General features: G+C 35.6%; 2 protein-coding genes across 5 annotated transcripts; one reads left to right on the forward strand and one right to left on the reverse strand.

Moving 5' to 3' along the window:
* Positions 1-140: 140 nt before the first annotated feature.
* Positions 141-9,269, forward strand: LOC311298870 (uncharacterized protein). 2 transcript variants are annotated; one of them, XM_084422192.1, is made up of 4 exons: positions 141-447; positions 667-689; positions 983-1,023; positions 8,657-9,269. In XM_084422192.1, the coding sequence occupies exons 1-4, from the start codon at positions 422-424 to the stop codon at positions 8,834-8,836; spliced, it is 270 nt and encodes an 89-aa protein (XP_084278318.1). In that variant the 5' UTR covers positions 141-421; the 3' UTR covers positions 8,837-9,269. The 2 variants fall into 2 exon arrangements, with proteins under 2 accessions (XP_084278318.1, XP_084278319.1); XM_084422193.1 differs by having other exon boundaries at positions 278-447; positions 986-1,023.
* A 2,730-nt stretch (positions 9,270-11,999) lies between these two features.
* Positions 12,000-17,703, reverse strand: LOC311298867 (uncharacterized protein). Of its 3 annotated transcripts, none has more exons than XM_084422187.1 (7): positions 17,297-17,703; positions 16,322-16,366; positions 14,304-14,606; positions 13,731-14,021; positions 12,757-12,871; positions 12,580-12,643; positions 12,000-12,457 (listed from the first exon to the last, which is right to left on the reverse strand). In XM_084422187.1, exons 1-7 carry the CDS (start codon positions 17,364-17,366, stop codon positions 12,365-12,367), a joined length of 981 nt encoding a protein of 326 aa, XP_084278313.1. In that variant the 5' UTR covers positions 17,367-17,703; the 3' UTR covers positions 12,000-12,364. The 3 variants fall into 3 exon arrangements, with proteins under 3 accessions (XP_084278313.1, XP_084278314.1, XP_084278315.1); XM_084422188.1 differs by having other exon boundaries at positions 16,322-16,363; positions 17,297-17,511; XM_084422189.1 differs by lacking the exon at positions 16,322-16,366 and having other exon boundaries at positions 17,297-17,623.
* Positions 17,704-25,124: the final 7,421 nt, after the last annotated feature.

Here is a 25,124-nt window from a genome sequence, read left to right on the forward strand (position 1 = left end):
TGACATGTGGAAGATTAGTGAAAAAAAAAAACAGATCAGTCTCAGAAAAGCTGTCGTGGAATAACAAATAACACACACAAATTAGACAGATATGAGATAGCATAATGACCACTAATAGAGGTGGAAACACGCAGTCGCGCACACATGAACGAACGCTTCTTCATTTCATGCACTCGGAGGCAAATGAAAACCACAGAACACAGGAAATACAAGCCGTCTGTTGTTTGACTGCTTTACACCGAATGACTCTCTCCATCCCTCTCTTGTTTTATATCTATCCTTTCATATTTTATTCTGCCTGATTGGCAGGTTGGAAACTCTGGGTTTAGACCACACTGGCAGTTTCAGCCGTCTGCAATTTGTGGTTGTAGCTTTAGTATTTATACTGCGGCAAACAAACCATATTGAGCTTGTTGGAACTATGGGAAATTTAAGTTGCAAGCGAAGGTAGGCCATCTGTAGAGCTTGATGATTTACTGAGATTATGTACTAGAAGTCTATTCAGGTTCTGTTTTATTATTAATATTATTATTTTTGGGAATTAGTAAGTAATCTAAGTTATGTTGTAAAGTCTATTGGCTGAGTTCTACTTTTTCTAAATGTTTCGGAAATGGAAAATTGCATTGTGCATGTGACTTTATATAATTTAAATATTTGTATCCTCAGGAAGAAGAAACTTGAAAGCGCTGGTAAGAGAATTTAGTCTGATAATAATATACTCTGAAATAGCATGTTGCAGCTAATGCATTAATGAGGAAGTGCCTTTTTACTTGAGTAGGCAAACCTTTGGCAGAGGTTCAAGCATGCATTCAGTTTTATGTCAAAGTTCATGTGGTTCACACAAAACTCAACACTTCTGTCGCTGACAGTCAATTTTGTGAGGATGTACATTAAAGGACAGCTATGATACTTATTGTGTACAATGAATGGCTACATTGTGAAGTGACTATTTATTGACATGTAATTTGTATGTTTTGTCTAGAAGATAATGACAAAGAGAGAGCAACAGCAGCAAACACACGGGTAAGAATGCCAATAATTCATAATGTTAGGAGTTTAATAGACTGCTTATTTGACTCATAAAGGGTTAGTTCACCCAACAATTTAAAATCTGTCAGTAATTACTCTCCCTCATGTTGTTTCAACCCCGTAAGACTTTCGTATATCTTCGGCTCACTCCTTCATAGGCTTCTATGGGATCGAAACTTGCTGGCCCAGAAAATTAGTAAAGACAATGTTTAAAATAGTCCAAGTGACTACAGTGGCTCTACCTTAAGTTTATCAAGCGATGAGAATACTTTTTGTGTGCAAAAAAACAAACAAAAATAACGACTTTATGTAACTATTCATTTTCTTCTGTGTGAGCCTCTGACGCGAGTTCATGAGAGCACCACAACACATACGTGAGAACTGAGAAGATGACGCTCACGATAATTTGATGGGAAAGTGTGAAAGGTAAGCCATTAATTTTGCGGCATTGGTAAGGCACTTTTATGTTTCTAGTTGGTTTCTCACGATTCGGACATCCAGGAAATGCACACTTTAGAACCATTTTAAACACAACATCGAGACCCATCTGCGTCATCTTCTCAGTTCTCGCGCATGCGTCGTGCCTTAAATAAAATATTATTTTAATTTTATATACATGAATAAAGTATGTAGCCATTTTATATCTGTAGTACTGATGTTCAAACTCGCACATCTAATAACATCATGTTAAAACACAAGGGCGTTAGTTTAGATCTTTGTCAGTTTCATCATAGGTATTTTTGGTTCCTTCTCAAAAAACGGTTGTTGTGTTAGCTTGTTTTGCATTTCGGGGATTCATGAAGTCTCCTATGAATGAGTCTTTTTAATGTAGTATTCAAATGATAAACATTTAGTCTCAGTGTTTTTTCCTGTTTCTCCAAATGATGCTACCAATGTGACAGAAATAGAATCCAGGTGGGAAAGTATGTCAAAGCGAATGACTTGAGGTGAAACTTACGTAACTTATGATAAATGTATGATGCTGGTACGCCTAGATTAGACAAATAGAAACCTTGAATGCAATCAATGTAAAGTTCATAATTTATATATTTTACAACATTGATAAAAGCATATAAATGATGATTGGATTACCCCAATAGTAATATTATTCTTCAGTGCAATGTTATTAAGTCAATGTCAAATTCATAAATAATTAATACAGTAATTTTGAAAAAAAAAAAAGGGATATTGGCTCATTAAAGAAGACTGCTGACCTCAAGCCTTTATGGAATACATAGACATACAGGATGCACTCCCTTAATGCTTCTGCCATGTAATTGTTGAGTTGATTCATTCATTTTGAGCTGTAATTTTACATTGTGTAAAACTGGATTGGATTTTTTTGGGATTTGGAAAAGTAAGACAGACAAGAATAGGACATTTCGGAAAGGAGCAGCATTTTCCTCTGAAATAGCAGAGACTGAGGGCAGCAGTGAAGGGGTGCTTTTCTTTTACAAGCATCTGAGAAGAGCAGCATGCCCCTTACAGGAGAAAAGTATCATCAAAGTGGTGCTCTTCTGAAGTTCTGTTACAAGCAGCTGAGAAGATCACCATGCCCCTAAATGCAGTTACCTGAATGAGCTTAAGGCAACAAGATTTATATTCACTCTAAGCCTGGTCAAAATGTGGATGTTTCTTTTCTTTCACAATGTATTTCTGAGATAAAAATATGGATGACCCAAAACTTTTTGTGTCTTAATAGTGATACGACTGGGGTCTTGCTTATTGGCTCTCCTCATCAGCTTTGTAAAGCTGGTTCACTAATGTTAACCATAGATTGCTCTGTTTTGGAGTTCCAAACTAAATAAAAACATTTACGAGTTATATTTGATTAGAGTTTGTCTTTGACCCACATGTGCAATATATTGTTAAGAATTCCTTTTTTCATCTCAGAAATATTGCTAGACTTTGCCTTATGCTATCTTTTCCTGTGACTGAAAGGCTAATCAATACTTTTGCTTTTTCCCACATTGACTACTACAATGCACTTAATGCTGGGGTTCCTAAAACCACACTCAACAAATTGCAATGTGTGCTAAATTCTGCTGCTAGGATCCTGACTGGAGTCAGAAGAAATGAACAGATTTCTCCAATACTGAAGTCCTTGAACTGGCTCCCGGTCAGGTTCCGCATTGATTTTAAAATCCTGCATGGTCTGCCCCCTCAGTATCTGTCTGTGCTTTTTTAACTGTATATATCCCTAAGCGTCATTTGCGCTCCCCTGGTCTTTTGGCTGTTCCACATACATGTTTACGATCTGTAGGGGACGGGGCTTTCTCATATGCTCCTAGACTCTAGAACGCAGTTCCTTCTCATTTTAAAGATCTAAGCATTTTTAAATCCAAACTAAAACCTTTTTTTTTTAGGATAGCTTTTTCTTGATGGTTTTAATTATTTTGTATTCCAGTGTGTTTTTATGTTTTTTTTGTACTCTTTGTATTTCTATCTGTATTATTTCTCTCTCTTTGTATTTTTATTGTGTAAAGTGCCTTGAGAAGCTGCTTTAAAGGCGCTATATAAAATAAAGTTTATTATTATTATAACAAGGATGTTGCCAATAACTGAAAAGTTTAAGCAGCTAGCATGTTGCTCTTACCCAGATGACGTAAACAAATTCGAATGTTCAAGTTCATGAACTTGAATCTGAGGTGAAATCCGTGTGGGGAACGAATTCCTCACGCTAAATTTATTTCATTTATGTCGTGCAGCGATTTTCGCTTGATTGGGCTGCACATATCAGAAGATTAATACAGAGGCAGCTGACTTTGATGGAGGAATTAGTAGCTTTAATCGCAAACTACAATTCCTGTTCATCAATAAGGTGAGAACCAGACCCATTATAAACCTAAATATACTCGTTTTAATTAAATTAATTGAAAAGTGTACTGTCCTATAATACTAAAGTAGTAATAGAAGATGTTGGCTGTCATAATGATGACCAACAAGAGCATGCATCTTGTTGGTTACATACAAATTCCTTAAACTGAGAATATTTGTTTTCGGTTTGAATTAGATCATTTAAAATGCTTAAAATTTAGGTCAGACTTGACTTACTTTACCTAACCTGAGAATAAAAAAATAGTAAGTTTAAAGATGTTAAAATACACACCTCAAAACAAGGTCAAAAGACTGGCTGAAGTGACCTATTCCCATGATTAGTACTGTCCTCTCTGTCTCCATGTGGAACGAAGGACTACATGGCTTACATGGGGCATTGGGTAGGTTATGATGTTGAGAGTGTGCTTGTTAACATAGGGGCTTGCCGACATTTGCACAGCCTCTTGGTGACCTCATAACACAGTTCAGCTGCTGTGGTGTTTTCCATGGGGGACCCATAGTGTCAGTCATGATACCACGTTGAAGTGACTGGTTACTATTTTAACCTCCATTGTCCATTCCCTGATGGAGAGATTGAGACATAATGTCCCTTCTGCCACAACGCTGAACTATTCCACTATTATACAAACTTGTTATCACTGTGAAGCTGCTTTGATGCAATCTGTATTGTAAAAAGCGCTATTTAAATAAAGGTGACTTGACTTGACTATTCCAAGTATACTTAAGTACACTTTAAATATACTCTTGTATTTAAGTTTTGAAATGCAGAATTAACTCAGCATAAACTTAAAATGTATTTTGATGACATTACAATTGCAATTCAATTACTGTAAGAGTGTTGAACATAAATTAATATTATACTTATAATAAACTTTTAGTGATTTTAAAACACACTGCAATCGCATTTTAAGTAAACTTGAAGTGTGCTAATGGCATCATTATCGTGTGCTTCAAATAGGCTACAATAAAGTAATCTTTATAAATAATGGCACAGTTTAAGAATTTTTGCCTTTTACTGACATTTTACAGACCCGAAAGTGCGTTAAACTTGAAGCTGTGTAAGAAATAAAGCCAGCAAACAAAACATTAAATATCATCTGCAGAATGTTTTGCTTCCCTTTTACCTGACATGATCTTTCATTAACGCTGCAGGAAGTGATTGCATAAATCGAGATAACATTTGGTTTATTATTGCGCACGCACTAAAACATAGTTCCGTTCATTGGTGGAAGAATGTGAACGTGCAGAACTGCTTGTGTTTCAGTGCATGCGAATTTTTTGCAAAACATACAGAGATGACGTTCATGACAACTTTGTATACAATATACAAACTGTATATGTCATCAGGAAACAAATGAGAAAAGAAGAGTTAACAAAAACTAAAAATGTAAAAATTAAAAATAAAGAACATGAGGGTAAGATATTAAACTATAAATAAAAGATAAATCTAAAAATTTTAGAAATATTTTACAAATATTGGCATGCTATGTTTAAATAAGTTTCTTAGGAAATGTTAGGTAATGCAGGGTCCAAAGATGAGACGGCAAGTTTTAAAGTTGAGACACTCACACACAGATATATAACGCGTATTTTAAAAACTTAAAATACATTTTTATGTGCAACAGTTATGTTAACAGTAATAATAAGAAATGTCTGTTGTAAAAACAGCTATTTGGCTGATTGACACCGTGCTGCGTTGTCATGGGAACATCCCAGGTGAAAATAAATGAGGAAATTACGTTGTCTTTCGTTGCTCCCTTCACCAAGTACGTTCCAAACGGCTACAGAATGGCACACTAGTGCCCTGCTCACTCCAAAGTGTTCACTTCAAAGGGAGTAGAAGGTCATAGGGACGCTCACGAGCAATAAGCATGTCCCAGCCGGGTTCGTCACTTATTGGGGTCCCCTGGAAACATTTCCGTTGTGGTCTGTGCTATTTGCAGCGCGTTTCTGTATTTGGTTGTGTTGTGAGTTTTTGGAGCACACATGTGTTATGAAACTGATGAAGATGTTTTCTTAAATTGCAGGAGTTTTTCTATTTTTCAGTTGTTCGCATTGAGCTCTCTCGGCCACCGTAGAAAAAAACCTATGCCAAAATGTATTTAAAATAGGCCTACATTTATTTCATACTAACTATAATACAAACCCATTAATATATTTACTGACATATTGCTTGAGACTTACTGGTATAAATATTATAATTAAACATTATTTGGAGTTCTTCTTTATTGCACAATGCATATTCCTTAATATTAAGCCTGTGTTTAATATCGCTATTAGTAAGGATAGTATGATCACTGTATAATTTAAATTAGGGGTGGAACGGAAAACAGAAGTCACGGTTCGGTTCATACCTCGGTTCAGACATCACGGTTCGGTACGAGTTCGGTACAATGGAGAGAAAAGCAAAACAAAAATGCAGAAGGCTTGTGCATGTCTCAGGCTGTACCACCAAAGGAAAATAAATTACTTAAGCCTTGTATTTTTTAAATAAGTTTTATTAATAAAGTAAAGGCATAGAACCAGTTTATTTGTAGTGCACTGACAATAGTTTTATATAATTAGTTTATTAATAAAATTAATGAAAAGACAAAAAGACCTTGAGATATGTTTGGTAATAGTACCTGAATGAATTTAAAATTAATTTGCTATATTTCAGATTCATATATTTGGTTTCCTTAAAATTTTAATTAACACTAACTTTATTCTCATCTGAATTCTAAATAATTTATTTCTGTATAAAATAATACTACCATTAAAAACAAATTAGATTTTTTTTTTATCACTAATGACAGTTGTAGGTTACAGTTTGACAAGAGTTTACAGTTTGGCACAAGCACAATGTTGTGTTTTATTGCGAGTGTATACAAATATAAGTAAACACTTTGCAGTTTGAATGATGTCCTATGAACAAAATGACGGAGTATGTTTTTTGTTTCCACTGTTCGATCGCGCCCGCGCCTCTCTCTCTCTCACACACACACACACACGCACGCACAACATATTCCAGCATTGCAATCTTGACATCGCAGCCTGTTCACATAGCCACAGATGGTGCGTCCCAATTCGCATACTATCCGTCCTAAATAGTATTCGAAAATAGAATTAGTACATCCCAAATCGTAGTATGTTGAAATGAGTGTTCCAAAGATACCCGGATGGTCTACTATTTCCGGTCAGAATCCGAAGTGCAGATCGATGCGCACTATAACGGCTAATATTGCCCACAACCCATCGCGCGTTGGACAAGGATTTGGTTAGAACTACAAACACGAGTGAAAAGTGATAAAAAAACTACAGACATGGAGGACGCGCGAGTCTGGCGGTTATGTAGATAAAGGGGTTTGAGTGATTAATTATCAGTATCTAACCTGACGAAAATGTATTTATTCAATGTTGTCTACATTATATTGCATGTGCAGATGCATTGTGAACTTTTGTAAAGATACGTTTAGCCATTAACTTTTAAATGCATCATTATATTCAAATTGCAAACACATGAGGAGAGTCTCCGCATGAAAGACCCACGACTGGCAGATAAACCTGCAAATACATTTCTCTCCGAAACGGTAGGAAATTAAATTAGATTGAATGGAGGATTTTAACTGTGACAAGATGATTGACAGGGCAGTTTGCGGTGACAGGATGCATGCGACAGATCTGTCCGTTGAGATGACGAAATAGTATGTCCCAAAGCTTGCCTACTCTTTTGCTACACACTCGTATGTACTTTTTCTTCACAAAAAGAGTACATACTTTTAGGACGTAGTATAAGTAGGCGAATTGGGACGCAGCAAGAGTTTCAGAGCTAAGGCGGAGCTACAGATTAGGTGTCCCTAAAGAACCCGCGTATCTAACAGTAGTTCCGCATCAGTAATTAATTTGCACTCCAGTTTTATACTGTGTATTCTTAGTGTATATTCATGCACCGAACCGTGACGCCCGTACCGTTTCGGTTCAATACGAATACATGTACCGTTCCACCCCTAATTTAAATGCAAGATATTTAAAGTGTAAGTATACTTGCAATAGTTTCACTTCAGGACAATCAAATATAGGCTACTTCAGTATATCTTTAGTTACACACCAGCACTACTTCCGGATAACTAAAGTGGATTAAGTACAAAATTAGTTGTTTAAATTTAGCAGACTCTTTTAGATTACCTATTTAGTATACTAAAAGTACAATTGCAGTGTATTTATATTAAGCACATAAATATGTAAATGTATTTGTAGTATAGTTAGCATAAAATAAATGGTTTTAAAATACATTTTAGCATATTTACTTTTCACTAGGGGAACTAACAAGGAAAAATAATTCGAATGCATTTATTAATCTTTTTTTAATGGCAATTTCTATACATTTACTGATACATTACTTTTAACATTATTTAATCAACCTGAGGTTACATGAACTAACAATGAACAGTTGTATTTTTATTAACTAACTTTAACAAAGATTAAGAAATACTGTAACAAATGAGTAACTCATTGTATTTTAGTTAACATTTTAGTTAAGGCATTAACTAATGAAACCTTATTGTAAAGACATTTAACCACAGGGTGACACCACCCTGATTTATTCTGCTTCTTTAAGCCACACAATATGAAAAAAAAGTTCACAGTTTCTCTGACAATATCCCATTGTTATACGTAGAGTAAACATTAGGGCTGTGACCTTCGTCTCACACTAACACAATGAATGCTGCTTTTTTTTTCTTTTTTTTTTAATGCCAGTTAAAAGACTTCCTCATCATAATTCGCAGGCTTGTGTTTTCTCTCTGCACAGACAGAAGATGTCCTCTATGCCTCTATTGACCACACTACCATCAATCCAGAAAGGCCTGTTCGAGATTTGGAGGACACCGATTGTGATTATGCCGTTGTAAAGCTCCCTCAAAAGACAACAGACATGGCCAAACAAAAAAGCAGTGAGGACTGTTCAGATGATTATGTGCTCATGGGTTGAGCACTGAAATGCTTATGTGGCTGAAATCAGCACATTCAGCCGGAATGGACACCTGAGATACACAAACACAACTTTGAGCACTTGTTGACTTTGTATAGGTTGGAATGATATTTAGAATTTTTATTATTCATTTTAATTAATTTATGGAGGTTTTCATTTCAGATCTGTTTTTTATTTTTTTTATTCCCCTACTGCATATTTACAACATGATTTTCGATATTTTGATGCATTGTAAGTAATAACTGCCTTTATCTATGTGCACAGTGAATAAAATTGCATATTATGTTTATCTTCCTGCATGTGTATGTGTTATATAAATTTGAATAATGAAACTCAAGAGAGATTTATATTTTTCTAATGACTCCTGAAGTTCTCAATCATCAAAGAATAATCAAATGTGTTTGGTTTGATGAATAAATGATTCATTTACATACACTGTAAAAAAATTACTTTTGTTTGACTTAGAAAAATAAGTGTTTAAAATGTTTAGTTTAGTTAACTCGAAATAAAAAGCTGCATTATTGAAATAAAGCTGTATTAAGTGTCAACTTGTATATTTGGTTGTCACAAGAAGTTAAATCCAGGAAAATCATTATAACGCAACATTTTAAGTTGTAAGAAAGTTAAAAACTTGAGTGAAACAACAACAGGGCTAGTTGTCACATGTGTCGTGTAACTACCTACAGGTCCAGTTACACGAATGTGTGTTTTCTGTGTTTTGTATGATGATTTCAAACATGCATTGTTTTGTGAATTCTGTCATCCAAACTAAAATTCTAGTATCATCATATGTTGGGTAAACAAGTGAACAAAATAAAACCACACTGACATATAATCAGATAAAAGTTAATTACATGTAATGAAGGAACATACTTTTAATAAATGTCAGGGGCAATAATAGGGCATGTATTCATATGCATTTCGTATGTTGTAATTTTATAATAGTAATGTAATTTTATTTTAGTTTCATCAACAATTGAAAAGGCCTAAAATGGACTGTCTATTGGCAGAGTGTGTTGTGACAACTTTCCCCATATGTGACATGCAATGTAAATTGTATCTTTTTTTAGTTAATAATGATAGAAATGTCCAAATAGCTTTTTTTGTATCAAAGCCAAGAAATGTACATGAATCAATTCTCAAAAATAAATGTACCATGAGAAATATTCACTGAAGTAAAAATTGTGAGAAGTAGCCTCAAGAAATTTACTCAATATATAAATAAAGAGTTAAGATTTAATCATGATGACCGAATATTTACTTATTGCTATGTTTTACACCCCTGTTAATGTATAGCTTTAATAAACATTATTCAGAGCAGCGCCATGACAGAAGAAGAAGAAGAAGTTTTATTTATATAGTGCCTTTCCGTAGCCCTGTTCCGTTGACAGGTATGAACGCGAGGCTGTGAGGGAAAGATTTATACAGTGTTTTCAATGGCATCCGCTAAAAAGCTGTATAACTCCAAGATCACTTATAATGTTGTCTGGAGTTTTTTTGTCCACTGACATTTCTTGGAAAGGTATTTTTGCAGTGTTTTGTCAGCAGAACAATTCAAAAACACATTAAATAACAGTACAACCCACGGAAGAGATATATCCCTCACAGCCTCGCTTTCATTCCCATTAAAAATCAAAGATGGTGATGCTGTAAATAAGGTCTATAGGGGTTTCAATTAAATTATACTACCAATAAACAACCACTTGAGGGAGCAATCTGCTTTTCGTGTTGTGTGCCGTGAAAGTAGAAGTAGATTGTGAGACAAAGGTGCAAAGCTTTAAAATCTAAACTTGAATCTAATGAAAATTTACTCTGTCATAGTTCTTGGGGAATCCCACGACAACATCAAAAAGGATTTTGGTCAGCATCCCACCAGTTTCAGTTTCTGGAGGAGTATCTGTGTGATAACTGAGGGCGTACCTGATCTTCTGTTTCCAGTTACAAGCATTCAGATAAGTGTAGGTATACAATTACCCCTAAGTTTCCACATCGTTCCACTGAATCACCCTGAATCAAGGGGACAGTGTGACTGAGTGTGTCTGACTCGCCATCACCTGACCACAAATCTCACAGTGTGACATTCGTATGTTACACTGAGGGGGGGTATGTTAAAAGCAGGTAACAAGTCACATACTCAATATTTAACATTGATAATTTGTGGCCTATTAGAAAGGCCTCTTTTAACAAATACAACCAACGTCATTGGTTAAAAAAAAAAAAAACTCTACAGTCTTAAAAATAATGCCTCTTACTGTCATAGATGGTTCCATGAAGAACCTTAAACATCCATGGACAAAAAGGGATGCCATAAGAACCATTTTTGGTTCCCCAAAGAACCTTTCAGTTCTTAACAGTTTTTAAACTAAGCATGTTTTTCTTAATGTGAAGAACATTTTATCAATCAATAAACATATAGGTCCCACTTTATATTAAGTGGCTTTAAGTACTATGTACTTACATCGACAGATAAGTACAATGTACTTAGTGTGTTCATGTGGTATTGTAAAGCACTTTTGCTGCTATTGAGGCTATCACTGTGATACGGCTAAGGTTAGGGACAGGTAGTATCGGTCGGTTTAAGGGTGGGTTAAGGTGTAAGGGAAGATTCAACAGTGTAATTACAAATGTAATTACATAAACTAATTACAGTTGTAATTACATGCAGGTATTTTTTAAACATAAGTACAATGTAAAAACACGTATGTACACAATAAGTCCATTGTATCAAATTATTAGTTTTAATAGTTAGTTAATAGTTAATAGTTTTTCTACTGTTAAGAACCTTTTGTGCAATGAAAAGGCACAATGGATGTTAAAGGTTCTTTGTGGAATCATCAATGCCAATAAAGAACCTTTATTTTTAAGAGTGAGTCAGTGGAAAACTGTTATTTAGATTATTAACAAGTTCTTCACATGACTTGGATCTTTTAAGAATTGTTCCCTGGAACATTCTTTTAATGGCACAAAAAATGGTTCTTCTATGACATTGCTACAACACTTATTTGGAACCTTTCTTTTTTAAAAGGTTGAGTTGATGTGTTAAACTCAAAGACTAAATACGAACATAAGCAATACTGAAATGTGATAAAGTGATAAAATGTATTTATATAATTTGAATTCTGTGCAATATGTAAAAACTTTAGTATTATTAGCGGACAATGGGTAGATTTTTACCTTTTACTCTCTGAAAGGAAAGATATGTACAAATGATTAATATCTAACCAGGCACTGTGTCTACAAATCTACATATTAGTGATATCACTGATTCTGAAGTTGTCCCAGTCATTCTTCATCATATACTAGCACAAATGTTCCTCTGCCATTATGTTTCATGATTTGACTCAGTGTGACTTTTGTTCCTCAGTCAGGCGCTGTTTGCTTTGGGGATGCTCTCATGAGATGACTGTTTTTCCACTAGTATTGTTTTTCATATGCAATTTTAACCACAGACATGTCTTTGCCCTCTTAAGTCTCAGTGCTCTTCTGGTATCCTGTTTCATCATGAAAAGTGAGTGTGTGCTGTGTCGATCAGGCATTGCAGAGTTCAGCTGAGGAGTTGTAGATGGAATTGACTCGCTGGATATAACTTGCATAAGGCTCCACCTCTTCCACATCAGTAGGCTAAACACACAAACTTATGCTTTAGTGAGCAATACAAAGCACTTTTACAATGGACCTTACATAGTGAATAACTGAGTTTAGTGTACGATACAAAACAAACGGGTTTGACAGAGACGTCTCACCTGGGGTGGTTTGTCTTCAGCTGGTGGTGAGATTTTGGATTTGCAGCAAAGCATCTTCAATGAACTAAAGAGAGCACAAAGACAATTAGATATCGATAAGACATTTCTGTATTAATTAGTCATCATACCATGCAAAGCGATTCAACAGCAGTGAATCAAGGCAGTAAAATAACCCACCTTATGTGCTTGAGTTTTCTGCGTAGTATGTAAACCACGGCCAGAGACACAAGAATAAAAACAACAGAACCAGATGATATGGCAATAATATCCCATGGAAATGTTGTTGTTTTTTCTGAAGAGAGAGAAGAGAGATTATTTCCATTGTAATAATAATTAATGTTACACAGGTTACATTTTATTTGAAGGTGTCCTTGTTACAGTGTAATTATACATTTACTAAGTAATATTAAGTAACAACATGTACTTACTACAGACTTAGGGTTAGTTGCATGTAATTAGGCATCATTTACTATTATTACTATAACAAGACATGTAACGTAACAAGATCACTGTAAAATAAAGTGGTAACGTTATATAGCAGAAAAACAAGTTTCACCCCCATTTGTTAAAAAAATTCAATAAAGTCTGTAACACTTTACAATAAGGTCTAATTTGTTAACGTTAGTTATGAGTGAGTAACAAACTATGAGTGAAATATTATTAATGCAAGTTTATAAAATATAATTGTCCATTGTTTATTCATGTTAGGTCACAGTGAATTAACTAATACAACTTTTTTTTTAAAAGTATTATACATCAGCATTAACTAAAATTAATAAATGCTGTAGAAGTATTGATCATTGTTAGTTCATGTTAAATAATTCATAAACCAATGTTAACAAATTAAACTTTATTGTAAAGTGATTCCATAAATCTGTAAAACTAAAACCGATTCCTTTTTAATACAAGCCAAATGTGGTCAAATTTGCTTCATATTTCATTGCAAAATATTAGCAAATTTGACTCTGTGGACTTTTAGAAAGTAGCAACCTTTCCGAAACACAATTCACACTCTCACTGGTTTATTTGTCCAATAACATGTCCAACAATGTATATACATGCATTAAATGAGAATTCAAAACAGAATTTACTACTGATCCACTTTAAAAAAAAAACAATTGTAAATTCCTTTTCAAATAAAGTGTGTTCACCTGGTAAAGTGTGTTCAGGCCTAATATGAAGTGTGCTCTTCTGTTGCAGAGAGCCGGACACAGAGGGGTACGAGGCCACACAGCTGAGGTTACTGATGGTCACATTATCAGGAAGATTTACTCGATTCTCAATAACAAAAAACGTGTCAACCTTCTTGACAGAAGTGTTTTTGAAGGAAAAGTTCAAGGCAGGTTCCCAGTGAAGAGTGGGTGCCGTCTTTTTATATGTGGCCTTACAGACAGCAATCCTCTGACCATTTTCTCTGACCAGATCAGTTTCCAGGCGGGTCACTTAAAAACATAGAACTTTAATTTGAATATCGTTATGATATCATCATTATATATTGTTGTCTTCATTGCTATCTCTAAATACAATTTTTTTTTGTACAACAAATTTAATTCTTCACTGGTTCATGATGACTACAATGAAACAGAGAGATGTAGTCTATCACTGAATGAAACTTATAATAACATCAGTTGTTAGTGATCAGTTAGTGGAATTACACCTAACCTGCATTTTAAAATCTTCAAAGTTTTTACAATAGTGTTACAATAATTTGAAAATGAACTCACCGCTTACAGAGACATTTTTAGCTCTGCTTCTTCCTTTTATTGATAAATCACAAGAGTAAAATCCTTCATCTTCCATTGAAATATTGGGAATGAATAATGAAACTCCATTTGAAGTGTTGTGCAGCCTCTTTCCATCATTACAAGTGTCGTCCAGTTTGGGTGACAAACCAAGATAACATTTTCTGCCCTGCATGCTGATGTTCCACACAATAAAAATTAATTCATTCCATTTGACATCAGTGACATTATTGGCGCACCATAAAGTCGCATCGTCGCCTGCCTTAAAGATCTGCTCTTTGAAATCTGAAAGAAATTTGTTTTAATTGTATATAAATCAGATTAAAAATTGGATTAGAGTAAAATATCTGTTTACTAAATAGATCAATAAAACTGTGATCTGCATTTGACATATTCAAGTAAATTCAAATTTAATTCAAATATATAAACATACACGACTGGTCAAAAGTTTGAAATAATATTTTTTAATGTTGTTAAAAAAAAGTCTCTTATGTTCACCAAGTCTGTGTTAATTTGATAAAAAAGTATTTTAATATAATAATTTTAATAATTTTAATATATATATATATATTTCTGTTTTCATATATAAGTGAAATGTATTCCTGTTGTGACAAAGCAGAATTTTTCTGCATCATTACTCCAGTATTCAAAGTCACACAATTCTTCAGAAATCATTCTAATATGCCAATATTAATAAGAAACCTTTCTTATTATTATCAATGTTTAAAACAGTGCTGCTTAATACTGTATTTTTGGGTAAACTGTGATACACTACCATTCAAAAGTAAGAATATTTTTTTTGTTATTTTAAGGAGGCATTCAATTAATTAAAATGGACAGTAAAGACATTTATAATGTTACAAAAGATTTCTATTTCAAATAAATGCTGCTTTTAAATTTTCTGTTCACCAAAGAATCCTGGAAAAAATATAATGTTTTCAACATTATTATTAATAATAATAATAATAATAATAAGGACCATGATTCATTTTTTTTTATTCATCAATAAATGATGAATCAGCATATTAGTATGGTTTTACAGGAGTAAATTACAATTTAAAATAAAAAAACGTTATTTTAACATTACCGTAGTACATTACCGTTTTCACTGTATTTTTAATCAAATAAATGCAGCTTTGGTGAGCATAACAGACTTATTAAACATTGAAAAACAAAAAAACTTCAAATTTTTGACCGGGAGAGTAAAATGTGGGTATGACCATTTAAAAAAAAAAAAAAAAGGCAACACTTTACAATATGGTTCATTAGTTAACATTAGTTAATGTATAAACTAACATGAACTAACAATGAGCAATACATTTGTTACAGTATTTATTAATCTTTGTTAGTGTTAGTTAATAAAAATACAGCTGTTCATTGTTTGTTAATGTTAGTTCACAGTGCATTAACTAATGTTAACAAAAACAACCATTGATTTGTATTAATGTATTAGTAAATGTTGAAAATGATATTAACTAAGATTAATAAATGCTGTAGAAGTATTATTTATTCTTAGTTCAAGTTAGTTCTACGGTCAACTAATGAACCATATTGTAAAGTGTTAACAACATTTTTATTTCCCTCTACAAGCTAAACTTATCTCTCCCTGCCATGCCAGACTAGTTTTATCCTTTGGTGTGTCATTTCCTTTTTTTAAACCTAAAAATAGTTACAACACATACAGAAGCTCTATCTAACAATAGATGTAACACAGCTGGCACTTTCCATCAATAGAGTTAACTTTAGCGTCTCAAGACTTTTTTAAAGCATGAGAAGCAGAGGTTTTTTTTTTTGTTTTTTTTTGAGTAATTATCTCAGTTTAAAAACATCTAATGTATGTTATTCCCCCGCAAAATAGTGATTAAAGAGTTCATGTTTTCTTAAGGTCAAGATCCTCTTTCACCTAAAATGTCAGTATTCTGTTGTACCCTATTCATGAAAAGTGCCAGTTTATTTATATAAATGAAAAAAGTAAATGATAAAAGTGTATATTGTCTGACCTGTCAGTTTTTTTTCAATCACATCATCTTGATTCTGTTGTTCTTCTAGGACAGTTAGTGCACAGCATGTTAGTAACCGGTTAATGTGAGCGCTCAGCACATGGAAACAGAATCATTCACTCAAGTGTGCATTCCAGTTAATTTTCGTTACATTACATAAGTAAGTGTGGGGATATTGAAGGCTTAGTACATTTATTTGTTATATTTCTTGTTATTGTTAGTCAGAGGTGTACAGTTTTCTCCAAAGATTAGACAAACATTATTACTGTAGCACAAGAGGAACAAGCCCTAAAAGAATATGTAGTTTGAACACCTGGCCTAAATAAACGACTGCCATCCCACCCCATCTACCGCATTCAATGATATTATTGTAAACAGTCAGACCACAAATGTCATTTTGTTCCAAGTAAATGGCTACATTTACTGTTCTACATTTACAGTTTCTTTTCAGCTGCTACTGTCACCCTCAAAAACCTCAACAACTCATCTGCCCCCAAGAATCCCCCCTGAGAGGAAGAGCGCTTCGTCATGGCATGTCCTCTCAAAATAGCAACAAACACATACAGAAACAAACACAAAGCCTTCACATGCACGTGTGAGATCAGATTCCTCATTCTGTTGTACATCCATTATGAGCTCCACTGAAGCATAAGTTCACTGCAAATGTCTTTGCATTTTAAGTTCAAGAAAATAAAAGTAGACTTTTTCCAGTTGATCAAGTTCAGCCATATTGATTCACTTCACACTTTCAATATACTTTGTCTGACTGATTAAAACAATTCTAAAATGTTCACCATTAAGCAAATACCCATGTATTTTGGGACACTTATAAAAATATGAATTTAATAAGAAATAAAATATCAAGTCAAGTGGCATCTGCCAACAACGGATGCTAGACTAAGAAGGCCAGCTCGTCTATATAGGCCTAAAGATCTAAAGAGTATCATATTAAAATGAAATTAAATTGAAACTCACCTCTTGTGTGACTTCTTGCCAAAAAGATACTTAGGAGGACAACTACCATCAGTGTCTTACTGTTCGCCATCGCTACAGTACAAATCTCCGGTCAGACTCCTCTTCGCTCACCTTTAAATGTACTTTTTTCTCTGTACTCCCGGGTTATGCACACTTCTATACTTGTAGTCAAAGTACCTTTTTCAAAAGCATTGAAATGCCAAGCATTCTCTCTCTTTTTTTTAAAATAAACTTAGACTGACTTTATCAAAGTCTTAAGAATAAAGTAATACATGCTGAAGTTTTTCACATCTGTTTATCTCTCTATCAAACTTCACTCATTCTCTCTTTCCCTTCTCTGAGTTCTCCTCCTTTTGTTTCCTTCAGCAGTGTGACGCTGTTGTACACTCCTCCATTTTTTTTATCATTTCATATTCTTCTCCCACATCAAAATGCTGACTTCCTGTCTTGTTAACCACGGCAGTCATGTGAGAGCGTTTTCTTAGTGCAAGAAGACTGCAGTTTGGCAGTGTGTGAGGTGTTGAAAGTGATATTTATTGGTTAATTTTGGTGTTTTATCTAGCTGGTAGAATGAATAGAGTAATGTGACCTTATAACATCTGCTGTAATCCAAAAGAGAGATCAAAAGGCTGTTTGGATCATTTCAATTTATTATTTCTCTCACTATCTCTGACAAATGACAGACAATCATTTCCAGTGAAGAACAGTAGCTACATGGAGTTCTGATAATCTGCGTATGAGGAATCATTGAAACCAATTTGAGCGTTTGGATGTGTTGAAATATTTGACCTTTTGCGGCTAGGCCGAATTCATCGGCCTGTGATCTGAGCATGTGCTGAACATTACCAATATTTGTTCACTAAAATGTTATATTAAGGGTAACTCTCGCCAAAATGCAACCTAGGGTCCTTTTTTTTAATCTACCCGAGGCAAACTTTCGTGTAAAAGCATAATTAGAACCATTATGATGATGCTTCAAGCAAAGTTTCATGTTGTGTCAAGCCTTCAAAGTGTTTTAAAAATAGCGATTTTTGATGCTATCATAGAAGCGCCCCAAGTACTCCCATTCAAAAGGCAATTTGACTGAAAACAAAAATACGGTCAAATACGGTCGAACTTGCCAAATAAGTGGTGTTTCCGTTCTAATTATGCTTTTACACAAAAGTGTGCCTCGGGTAGTTTAACAAAAATACCCTAGGTTGCATTTTGGCGAGAGTTACCCTTTAACTATTTACGTGGATTAGTTCAAGAACACTTTTCATGTTTTTCTTTCAGACGTACTGGCAGTCAGTTGTTTTGTGTGGATATATTCATATATTAATTATTCATTCATTTTACGAGGGTAATTAAGTGGAGGCAATGACTGTTTGTCAATGCTAATGCAGCTTTAGATGATATCTTACAGCTTCCTGTAAGAAAAATTGTCAATTTCAACAAATAAGAGGTTTAGCAGCAAGATAAACCGTATGACAGTATGAAAAATGCTTCTTCTATTTTAGTTTACAAAAAAGTTTATACAAAAGAATATATTTTAACTGGTTTGCCCAAGCAATGAAAGTCAATGGGGTCCAAAACAACATTGGAAAGAAAGAGAGAGAGAGAGAGAGAGAGAGAGAGAGAGAGAGAGAGAGAGAGAGAGAGAGAGAGAGAGAGAGAGACATGTTCCATAAAATATATATTTAAAATATTTATGAATCCCCACAATACAAACTTTTTTTTTTTTTTTATTCAACATACTGAACCATTGTGCTGCAACAAATACAATGTGGTACTGATCTCACTGGGTTGAATTTTGAATGTTTAGGTGTATAATCATGTAGCAAAATTTCAGTTACTGGACAATCCTTGCATGTTGAATGAGGTTATGAAAAACAGCACAGTCAGTTAATTATTGTGCAGATGTTGTGCATTGTTCAGACAGATGCAGTCACACAGGATGTGGTTAGGCATGCCCCCCTTCAATCACACATTGATATTAGCCATTGTCAGATGAAATGTGTTGGTGCGGTGAGATGTAAGATGAAGTGCTACAGATTAGAAGCACGCGCTCTTTGCAATCTGCAATGCAGTCAGAAATGACCTTTTTTCTGCTGACATATAACAAAACCTTCATTATCAACGTCTTCCCCTGACACAAACACCCAACTGTTCTTAATAGTTCTTTGTTTACCTCTCTGCTGAATGTATAAATTAGCTTTAAAAAGAGCTTTAACCACACAACTTGACCTTGTGAGCTCCATGCTTACTTAAAAAAAAAAATCCACTTATTATTAGTGGGGTTATTTTTAGTTTGGAAAGAACAGTCATCGCCCTGAAAACGTTTGAGAGTGAGCTGGCAGCAGCTGCTGAGGAAGTTCAACTGGAAATCTGTTTAAAAGTCAATTATAATATGAGACCAATATATGGGCTTTACTGTGGTTTTCTGACCTGAATGAACAATTGTGGTCTTCTATGTCTCCATACAGTGGTTTTAAGTTTGAAGTGGCCACACAAGATATGATGGTATATTACAGTATGTGTGTAATCAGAACAATATCAGTGTTGGAGATGCATTAGTACATTTAAACTTTACTTGTAGACAACTTGTACTTTGGAGACACACATAAATACACGTCTTCTGAATGTATCAGTGGGAGAAACTCACATTTGCACAGTCTTAGGAATCTTCCCAGAAATCACCAGTGCTAAAGTGGGCCAGAGGAAACTATATTGCTCAGAGGTTGCTGTTTGATAGTACATGTTTATATAAAGGGATACTTCACCTATTAGCATTCAACTTTGTATCAGTAGAAACCCAGTAGTATTTTCGAATGACCGTGCTTCCCTCCCTCATGTCCCCCTGAGATGAGAGATTTCTGTATTGTGTGTCTGGAAAAAAATCTCCTTTTTTGGCCAGAGGCTACAGAGGCTTTTTTGGCCAGAGGCTAGAGACTACAGCCAGTAGTAGGAGCTTGTTCCGTATGTTTTCAACCCGCCCATAGGGGTTGGGATCTTACGATAAAACGGCGTCTTTTCAGTTTCGAGTCAACTATAGCATAGTTGTATCATTTCTTCCGATACTGCCCTCTGTAACCGGTAGGCGTGGCTTGGGAGTGGCATCGTAGGGCAGCGAAAGCAAGTGCATTCTGGGAGTTGTTGTCTTTCATTCACATGAGCCAAAAATACATTTTCTGGCTTTTCTCAGTCTAGAAGGCACCAAGTTCTAAAATAATTTCACATTTCTACTACACAAATGACCCAATTTAAATACACATTAATATTTCCAGTGGTGAAATATCCCTTTAAGTATCAACCTAGTTTTGTAATGAATAGTAAATTGACATAGTAATAAAAATAGCAGATCAGAATATTTGGTCCTGGAAGAATTTGATGAGAAATGTTCAAAGGCCCACTGAAGTGCCTTGGAACACGCAGCATTGTATGATGTGTTGACGTAATTTCCACTGAAACAGGAAGCTAAGGCGGGACACATTGAATGGCTCCTCCCCCTTTTCAAATAGCTAATAGCGTTTAGTTTACCTCACAGACTGCAATTCATACTTGACAGCACCATGGAAGTGAATCCGAGCGCTGAAGATACGTTGGATTCAATAGTAGAGGTGTGAATAAATTCTAGCCATTTCATTCCTAACCAACGTACAGTTGGAAAACGGAATAAAACTCAAGTGTTTGAGCAACCGAACACACGTCTCCAATCCATACTGCACCGTGACGGGTTGCTTTTGCCAGCTGGTATTTATAGCATAGGGGAGGGACGCTTTAGTTTCTAGAGAGCATTTGATTGGACAGAAGATGTAATGACAAGCTGAAGTCCGCGGTGATGTCATAAAAATCTGTTATCCATTTTAGCGGAAGTGAGGGACAGTAAGTTTTGAATGCTTAAATCTCCTAAATGTGAATTTTGTCATTGGTTTGGAACACACTAGCTTATTCATAACCTCAAGGCTAACATATTCATACTAAAAGCTAAAAAAACACTTACATTTTGGTTTCAGGGGGCCATTAAGCTTATATTGAAATATTTTACTTTTGAATATGATATGATATCTTGGACTATGATATCTTGATCTTGATAACTCTGAGCACAGTCATTGTTGGAAACATGTCCAATTATCTGAAGTAGGATTTTGAATTTCCAAACATCCTTTATTATGTTTAATATAATGTGTTGGGTATGTATGTATATCTATCTATCTATCTATCTATCTATCTATCTATCTATCTATCTATCTATCTATCTATCTATCTATCTATCTATCTATCTATATCTATCTATCTATCTATATCTATCTATCTCTATCTATTTATCTCTATCTATTTATCTCTATCTATCTATCTCTATCTATCTCTCTCTCTTTCTCTCTCTCTCACACTCTCTCTCTCTCTCAACACACACCCACACAAACATCTATTTAATGTGTGCAATGTGTTAAAGTTAAGAGCACAAGCCACAAACAAACAATCCACTAAAATGTTACTGCGAAGACTGTGTCACTTACGGCAAATCAGATCATCTGCGGCAAAATGCAGTGTAGGAGCATGAGGTACTTTCGGTTGTGTGAACGTGTGATCATGTATCTCACCACCTCTCTTCACTCTATCTTGAGAACAGACAAGAGCCGCCAGTTCTCTGCCAGCAGAGGATGGAAGCAGTTGCAGGCTAACCCAACCACATGCTGTAAAAAAAGAGAAAAACAGCCACAGGTTCACTGTTCGCACACCAGTGAGTTTTATGAAATTGTATCATAATAATGAATCATTGTTACACATAGATGCAGTTGTCAGGCGATAACGGAGAACATTAGGTTAAAAGTCAGAAGGTAATCCAACAAATATTGACAAAGAAATACAAATGATGCATTAACGTAAACATAAATCAGACAAACACTGAGAGAAGGTGAGGAACTAATAAACACATGATGATGAACTAAATGACAAACAGCTGTGATGATGATTAGTGTCCATGGAAACTGTTGAGTGCCGGGAAATTCAAACAAAGGTACACATGCGACTAATGAAAACAAACTAAAAGTCCATGAAATCGAAACTAAGAATGAACACAACTGAATAAGTGTGACAGTCATTTACTTCACTATATGTTTGAGTGTGTTAGAAAATGAAGGTGTTTTCATAGAGAAAGAGAAAACACAAAGGAGATCAATGCATCTCATCTAGTATTAAAAGCCCTCGCAACATGCCAAATATGCGTATTTCATACTATATCTGATTATATGTAAGTGTGAACTTTTAAACCTTTTTAAACTTTTCACGGTTAAGGGGATTTCAGACGACTAAAGCGTCAGCACTGACGAATAATATCTATGAAAAGAGAATCGTCAATTACACCAGATATGTGTTGGTAGTCTGTTGAGTCTTCCAAGGTGGTGTTCAAAGATCAGTTAATCACAGCACCTTTGTTTTGTTCCTGACTGAATCAGTGTTTTTGAATAAATTGATTGAATGAATGGTTGGCGTCAATGAAAAAGTTGCTAGCTAGCCTGGTAGCCTATAGTCTCAGCCTCAGACTTTTGGCTGCACGTCTAATGCATATGGCACTCAATATTGGAAACACTTCAGGAGTTTCAAAGTCGTCATCTGAATTCTACTGGCTTCTTCAGCGGTTCACCTTGAAACAAAGCCGTTGTGACGCCAAACCCCAAAATGGAAGAAGAAAGCAGTGGTGTTCAACTAAATAGTGAATTTTCAAAAGAATGTGAAGAATGTGAATTTCATGGCATAGACTCATCCAAGATAATACCCGTCCAAGAGTGTTACATGCCAGTGTCTTGACGAAAAATGCTATCTATCAGATAGTGCTACCAACACTATATTTCCATTGCTTTAAGGGTAGGGTTAGGGTTTCGGTAGGTTTGGACATTAATAAAGCCTCAGACCACATCACATCACATGAATGTTACACTGGTAGCCCAATCTGATAGGTTGCGCAAACAGTCAGAACACCGGTCTGTTATAGTAGGGACATCGACTTTATATTTTGACGTTGCTTTACATGTCAGCCTGGGCAGTCCTTTGCCAATGAAAGCTGCTATGGAGTCCAGACCTTCTGCTGTCAATCTGCAGGTCTGGTAGCTTAAAACAATAATCTATTATAGCAATGTATGATATCAATATGATATACAATATATGACATTACAGTGTTTATATATATATCACAGACACATACGTACGCGCACGCACACACACACACACACACACACACACACACACATACACTCACCTAAAGGATTATTAGGAACACCTGTTCAATTTCTCATTAATGCAATTATCTAATCAACCAATCACATGGCAGTTGCTTCAATGCATTTAGGGGTGTGGTCCTGGTCAAGACAATCTCCTGAACTCCAAACTGAATGTCAGAATGGGAAAGAAAGGTGATTTAAAGCAGGGCTCAGTAGTTTCGCGATTTCTTCGCTGTATTCTCACTTTTTGCTCGCAGGTTTCTCTCTAGAGCTCCCCCCGCAGCTTCGGTATAGATATTTGACAACACTGTTGTAAAAACTCGTTGGCGATTCTCAGACACCAGAGGCTAGTAGATCAACGACATCAAAGCAGATGGGACATTCTTTAAAACATGTTCTTCATTCGGGTTCGAACAGCGTGAGGGAGCGCAATAATGACAGCATTTTAGCAGATTTATTTTGGCCGTAAAGCAATTGTTTACATTGCGAGACCTGATATCACGCGATACTTCCTGCCGCGGCGGCCGGCGGCCCGCCGTCTCAAAGTTGCAAGTGCGAATTTTCCGCTCACGGGCACGGGCGAAACGACCACCATTCAATCCGAAATAAGTAATATAACCATTCCAATGACTCCGAAGCTGTTCAGTTAAGGTAAAAAAGTTACTTAGTTCACCTTTAAGCAATTTTGAGCGTGGTATGGTTGTTGGTGCCAGACGGGCCGGTCTGAGTATTTCACAATCTGCTCAGTTACTGGGATTTTCACGCACAACCATTTCTAGGGTTTACAAAGAATGGTGTGAAAAGGGAAAAACATCCAGTATGCGGCAGTCCTGTGGGCGAAAATGCCTTGTTGATGCTAGAGGTCAGAGGAGAATGGGCCGACTGATTCAAGCTGATAGAAGAGCAACTTTGACTGAAATAACCACTCGTTACAACCGAGGTATGCAGCAAAGCATTTGTGAAGCCACAACATGCACAACCTTGAGGCGGATGGGCTACAACAGCAGAAGACCCCACCGGGTACCACTCATCTCCACTACAAATAGGAAAAAGAGGCTACAATTTGCACAAGCTCACCAAAATTGAACAGTTGAAGACTGGAAAAATGTTGCCTGGTCTGATGAGTCTCGATTTCTGTTGAGACATTCGGTAGAGTCAGAATTTGGCGTAAACAGAATGAGAACATGGATCCATCATGCCTTGTTACCACTGTGCAGGCTGGTGGTGGTGGTGTAATGGTGTGGGGGATGTTTTCTTGGCACACTTTAGGCCCCTTAGTGCCAATTGGGCATCGTTTAAATGCCACGGCCTACCTGAGCATTGTTTCTGACCATGTCCATCCCTTTATGAACACCATGTACCCATCCTCTGATGGCTACTTCCAGCAGGATAATGCACCATGTCACAAAGCTCGAATCATTTCAAATTGGTTTCTTTACTGTACTAAAATGGCCCCCACAGTCACCAGATCTCAACCCAATAGAGCATCTTTGGGATGTGGTGGAACGGGAGCTTCGTGCCCTGGATGTGCATCCCACAAATCTCCATCAACTGCAAGATGCTATCCTATCAATATGGGCCAACATTTTTAAAGAATGCTTTCAGCACCTTGTTGAATCAATGCCTCG

The sequence above is a fragment of the Rutilus rutilus genome (assembly GCF_951802725.1).
Source record: "Rutilus rutilus genome assembly, chromosome: 10".
NCBI lineage: Eukaryota > Metazoa > Chordata > Actinopteri > Cypriniformes > Leuciscidae > Rutilus > Rutilus rutilus.

Coding starts and splice junctions, on each gene's coding strand:
- LOC311298867 (XM_084422187.1), bottom strand. CDS start 17,366: ATGGCGAACAGTAAGACACTGATGGTAGTTGTCCTCCTAAGTATCTTT. Junction 14,607..16,321: donor GATTGAAAAAAAACTGACAG/GTCAGACAATAT, acceptor AATTTCTTTCAG/ATTTCAAAGAGCAGATCTTT. Junction 12,458..12,579: donor CTGAAGACAAACCACCCCAG/GTGAGACGTCTC, acceptor TTGTGTGTTTAG/CCTACTGATGTGGAAGAGGT.
- LOC311298870 (XM_084422192.1), top strand. CDS start 422: ATGGGAAATTTAAGTTGCAAGCGAAG. Junction 448..666: donor AATTTAAGTTGCAAGCGAAG/GTAGGCCATCTG, acceptor TTGTATCCTCAG/GAAGAAGAAACTTGAAAGCG. Junction 690..982: donor GAAGAAACTTGAAAGCGCTG/GTAAGAGAATTT, acceptor TGTTTTGTCTAG/AAGATAATGACAAAGAGAGA.